This window comes from Sciurus carolinensis, chromosome 9 (assembly GCF_902686445.1).
Source record: "Sciurus carolinensis chromosome 9, mSciCar1.2, whole genome shotgun sequence".
Classification (NCBI taxonomy): Eukaryota; Metazoa; Chordata; class Mammalia; order Rodentia; family Sciuridae; genus Sciurus; species Sciurus carolinensis.
Window position 1 is genome coordinate 95,267,024 of NC_062221.1, and position 5,957 is coordinate 95,272,980.

General features: G+C 35.2%; 1 protein-coding gene across 1 annotated transcript; it reads right to left on the reverse strand.

Moving 5' to 3' along the window:
• Positions 1-543: 543 nt before the first annotated feature.
• On the reverse strand, positions 544-1,485 carry LOC124992867 (olfactory receptor 5K3-like). The gene has a single exon (XM_047564183.1). It carries the CDS (start codon positions 1,483-1,485, stop codon positions 544-546), a length of 942 nt encoding a protein of 313 aa, XP_047420139.1.
• Between the last annotated feature and the right edge of the window lie 4,472 nt (positions 1,486-5,957).

The following is a 5,957-nucleotide window of genomic DNA, read 5'->3' on the forward strand; positions in this document are numbered from 1 at the left end:
AGGGTCAAAAGTTTTCTCTCTTATGGGGAAGCTAGAGGAAAGTAAGGGGGAAAGGCAGCGGGGCATAGATTCCATAAAAATAGAGGGTAGAGCAGTAGAGTAAAGGAGGGGACTAAGGGAGATATAGGTGAGACATGAAAAGGGAGGAGCTGCAGAATGAAATTGACCAAATTATGTTAGGTACTTATAACAATTTTATACCACACAGAATTCCACTTTTATGTATACCTGTAAAGCACTAATTTATAATAACCAAGAAAAAATAGAAGGAAGACCAGTACAACACAGGAAGGGGAACAGGCAGGTCAGAGTGGAGGGAAAGAGAAGACACTGGGGACTGAATTGGAGCAAACCATATGCCACGTGTGTATGATTATGCCACCCTGAATCTTATTATTATGTAGGTGATTCTATTCAAATACCATAAATATTTTTACAATTTAATATTTTATTATGAAGCAACTCACCTACTTTCTCAGTATTTGGAGTCTTAGAAAAAAGACTATCAACATGAAATCAATCTTTCTAGGGAGATGATGGTTGTTATAGAAAATTACAAGAGTACCTCTTCATAATTTTTTTCACAGCATTTGTTACTTCCTTGTTTCTTAGACTATAAATAAAAGGGTTTAATAAAGGAATGACTAGAGTATAAAAAATAGCAACAGGTATATCTTTATCACTTTCCTTAACTGAACCTGGTTGAACATACACGAAAAGCAGAGAACCGTAGAATATTGACACAGAGAGAAAGTGGGATGCACAGGTAGATAGAGCTTTGCCCCTTCCCTCTTTAGATTTCATTGTGAATATAGTGAAAAGAATACAGAAATAAGAGATTAGCACTACAGTAATAGTAAAGGTTTGAATAGAACCTGACAAGATAAGTATCATCAATTCATTGATATAAGGGTCAACACAGGAGAGTCTGTATAATGGAAGGACATCACAAAAGAAGTGATTGATTTCATGAGACTCACAGAAAGCTAACCTCAACAGAAGCCCTACTTGAACAATGGAATGCAGGTTTCCAGCTATGTAGGCTGCTGTGGTCATGTGAACACAGAGTTTCTTTGACATCAGGGTGTGGTACTGCAGTGGTCTGCATATGGCCACATAGCGGTCATAGGCCATTGCTGCCAAAAGAAAGCAGTCTGTAGTCTCAGCAAAACATAAAAAATAAAATTGTGCCATGCATTCATAGAGGGAAATCCTTCTGTCCTCAGAAAAGAAGTTTTCTAACATCTTGGGAGTGATGGCACAGGAACAGCAGGAGTCCATGAGAGCCAGGTTGCCCAGGAAGATGTACATTGGTGTGTGAAGACGGTGCTCCATGGAAATCAAGGCAACCAAACCTAGATTCCCCACCATGGTGACCAGATAGATGGCAGAGAACACCCCAAACAGAAGGGCCTTCAGGTCTGGGTTATCTGTAAGTCCCATGAGGATGAATTCAGTTGTTGTGGAGTGATTTGCCTCAGGCATCCCTGGCTTCTCTGATAAGATACATTGTAGAGAAATTCAATTGATATCATATAGGAATGTCTAATTCACCTCCCCTAATTGTTTTGTGGGTCGAAGAGTAGCATCTCTTCCTCAAATCACCCTATGCTCTCTCTGAAAATAGGTCTTTGAGATATAGGATGGTCTTCTCACACAGGATTGCCTTGAAATGTCTGCATGAATTCATTATGTGAAAAAGTTCTTTCTACATCAGTTGTCCTATGTCTATATAATGACTCATAGTTCATTTAATTAACATGCCATTTCCAAATTAAAATATATTTTCTCATGGCAAGCTTCTTTTTATAAATTAAAAACAATATAAATATTGCTTTATGAGATTGATGCAGTATTTTATGGTAATTGTTCTTTTGATATTTTAAACAGTCTATTGGCTTACATTGGAAAAACTGTTTAAAATCAGAGTGACTTTGAGAAAGTTTCTCTAGTTCTTAAGCTTTACCAGATAATATTATCTTGGTATATTTTATAGAAATCTCTGTCTACTGCAATAGGGTAGAAACATCAAAGATCTTTAAATTTCTTAATGAGTTGTAAAATTTGTTTTATATTCATTTTAAAATACTTTGTATCCTACCCTCCTTGTTTTCAGCCAAATTCTTCTTAATTACCCACTTGTCCTAATATTGTCTCTAGTTTAAGTGTACTATAAGCACAATTTAACATTGTAAGAATTGTTGAGATAGTCTCCATTCATAATGCACATATACTTAATGAATATTATCTCATATATCATCTCATGCACTATCAAACTTGTTTAGAAACTATCTATATTTGTGTTGAGTGCCCCAGAGGTTTCACATTTTTTGATTATTTGAATTTACAAACTCAATTACTCCCAATCTGCTATATATTTATTGGAATTCAATGCTCACACTAATTTACTTCAAATTTACTACCGCTTGGCAACTACATTTCAAATGCAGAAACAACATGAGTTTTAAATAACAGATTGAGACAAATATCATTACCCTATGTACATGTACGATTACACAAATGGTATGACTCTACTTCATGTACAATCAGAGAAATAAGTTTCACCCCATTTTACAATGAATCAAAATAAATAAATTTTAAGAAAAAGAATGATAAGGTTAGCTTTCTTTTCTCCCAGAAATGTCTATAAGTCTTTGGATTCAGCACATTTTGTTATCCTTTTATTGATAAGTCAGTAATAGTTAAAATACTCATTGTTTTAAAAATTTTAAAAAGTACTTGGGCTTCTTATTCAACTACACTGAATTTCATTAACTGTTTTGCTCACATAATATGGTGAGGTGCTAGAGTTTTATCACCAGACACTTAAAATCAGTGAATAATTTGCCCATTATATATGAGGGATACTATGCTTTTAAAATATCCTTCAAAATTTTATTATTTTCAAAAATATTTGTGAAACTATAAAATACTGTTCTGTCTATCTTAACAACACTTATTGGTAAGTAAACTAACAATGTTTATCTGTACTCTGAAAAAATAGGTTTAGTTTTCAAAACTTATTTAATCTAGGAGGTAATGTATCAGAAAATACTTAATGAAAACAAATTTTTTCTTCTTCAATGCAAAGTGTACTTATTCTTCTGAATCAGAAATGACTTTACTATATAAACTAGAATTATTTTACAGGGTACTTCATAGACTTACCTGTATGTTTGGTGATAAAACAATGGTACTTTTGTACTCAAAACACTCTGAATGAGTCACTTACTGTGTGTCATTAGCTCTTTCCATAGTGTCTTAAATTTAGAGACAAACATAAAAAATTAAGTAGATAAAATGAAAACACAATAAAAATACTGAAGAATTTTAAAGAAATATATTCAAGTTCATATTATAAATAAATCAGTAATCCATTCTCACAGAGTTCACTGATGAATATTTTATCATAACTTCTTGGACACCTGATTTTTATATTTTCAAGGCAATCAAGATTTAATATGTGATCTTTAAAACATTGGGGAATAAATTATAAAAATCTAGGAGAGTTTCTCTATTCATAGGTCTGAGACAGCAATTAGGTTAGCCTTAGGGCACAGGTAAAGTTGTCCATTAATTCTAAAGGGTATCCTTGGCACTGACATCAGGGTAATTCTGCACAGATTCCCAGTCTGAGAGACATGGTTCCCAAAACATGTTGGCCAAGCAACATTAATTAGAGGGATGCATGTTGAGATTCTGAGGTTAAATCAAATGGCCATGAGTAAAGTCAGTTTAAGGATCACGATCACAATTCTTTGGTTTTTACTTTTATTTTTTGTTTTTGGTTTTCTCTCCTCTCTTTTTCTCTCATTCTCTCTCTCTCTCTCTCTCTCTCTCTCTCTCTCTCTCTCTCTCTCTCTCTCTCTCTCTTTCTCTACAGTTTATTTACATGAAAACTATAATGGGCAGAAAAAAGATTTGTACTGATTACTTGATGTGGAAGTTAAAGAGATATTTGAAGAGAGAGTTGGATTCATGGAGGCAAAATGTAACTTGACCAACTAGTACTGCTTTCCTTTATTTCATGTGTTACCATGAATTTGACCAAATGTTTTAGATTCATTCGCTGAAATGCTGATTTCGTGTTGATTATTTAATTCATGCATCATAAGATGACTAGAAAATGTCACTAGTTAAAGGATGATTAGCTTGCAAATGCTGTCAAATTTTACTGTATGCATCTTCATGAATTTGGAGATAAGTATACTTTTGGAAAACTCTCAACATACGAAATGGGAACATGTTTTGAAACCTGACATAGTACCCCTAGTAATACATGAATTTTTTATGTTTCTGTGAATCAGTCAAAAAATTAAAAATAAAATTCATTTTTTAATAAAACAAAATCTTTAAAACTTAAAGCAAGAAACATGGAAAAATTAAGAGGAGTAAACTTAGAGTTCTAAGGGATGAAATGATCAATGAAACATTTCCCATGGTTCTTGAAGGATTAATTACATTTCAAGAGGCAGAAAATATGTGTCACAGCATTAAAAAGTGAAGGAATAGTATGATAATTTTAAAAGTATATATGTTTCAAAGCATGTGTTATTCAGCTTTTCTTCACTGTGAGCATAATATCCAATAAGAACAATTTATAAAATGAAAAGTTTATTTGAATTCACAGTTTCACAGGTTCAATTCACATTGCTCTGAGCTGAAGGTGAGGTAGAAAATCATGTTGAGAACTTCTTGGTCATGGTGATGAAGGAGCAGAGAAGAAAGGGGAAGGGGCCAAAGGGAAGATAAACCATTCCGGGAAATAACTCCTGTGACCCACCTCTTCCATACATGCCTCACATACCTACAGTTACCACATGTTTCATTCATTCAAACTATGATGGACTGATTAGGTTACAACTCTCATAATGCAATCATTTTACCTATGAATATTTCCTGCATTAACAGAGGGGTTTTTGCAGACACAACTTATCCAAGCCATTACATTCTGCCCATAGTTCCCAAAGCTCAAGTTTATACCACAATGCAAAATGCTTTCAGTCCATTTCCTAGAGTTCTCATAGTCTTAACTGTTCCAACATTGCCCAGAAGTCCAAATCAAATATCTCATTTAAGACTCAAGGCAATCTTTTGGCTTTGAGTACCTATAAAAATAAAAAGCAGGTTATATACAACCAAAATATAATAGCTCTGTGTAAAGCTTTCCCATGCTAAAAGGGAGGAGTACGTCATAGAAAGAGATGATGGGTCCAAAGCAAGACCTAAAATCCGTCAGGTAAACATTATATGTAACTCTATCTACAGCATCTGGGTCAAATGGTGGCACATGTGATACCCAAATAACTTAGGCTGCCTGCCACCTTTGACCTTGCTGATTTCAGCCCACATGTCCTCTCTTTAAACCTGCTTCTTCCTGTGACTGGTAGACAGTCATCTTAATCATGGGATTCTCCACTGAAGCTTTGACTTTCTTCTCATGACCACACGCATCACCTTCTCGGGTTCTGCCCACTGGAATCTATCTCCACTATACTTTGCCTGGCTTACCCAACTTTCCTTTGAAATCTTGGTGGAAGCTTTCCTGACCTTTTTACTTCACTATCCTGCATTCCTGAAGGACCAACACCATGTGGGTGAAACCAAGATCTGCTACCAGCTTGAGCAGGTGGGCCATCCAGGCACATGGCTGCAAGATTCTCCATGTGCTGGGTGACTGAGAACAACAAAAGGAATCTTGGGGAAATTTTTCTCTGAGCATCCCTGTGCAGGTAAGTTGCCCTCATGGTCTCTTAAGTTGGCTTTTGCTTTAACACCCTTGAGACTATCACGGGTGCAATCTTGCCTTCAAGGCACCTTTCCGAATATCTCCGTGCAAAGTACTTACCTTAGTGGAGAAAGTCTCTTCAGCAACCACAACCTCCTTGGTCCCAGCTTTAAACATAATTTCCTGGCAAAACTGAAAGTTTAAAAAATTTATACTCTGCTCGCTGTTC

Excerpts from the sequence above, each read along its gene's own strand:
- LOC124992867 (XM_047564183.1), bottom strand. The coding sequence starts at position 1,485 with ATGCCTGAGGCAAATCACTCCACAACAACTGAATTCATCCTCATGGGA.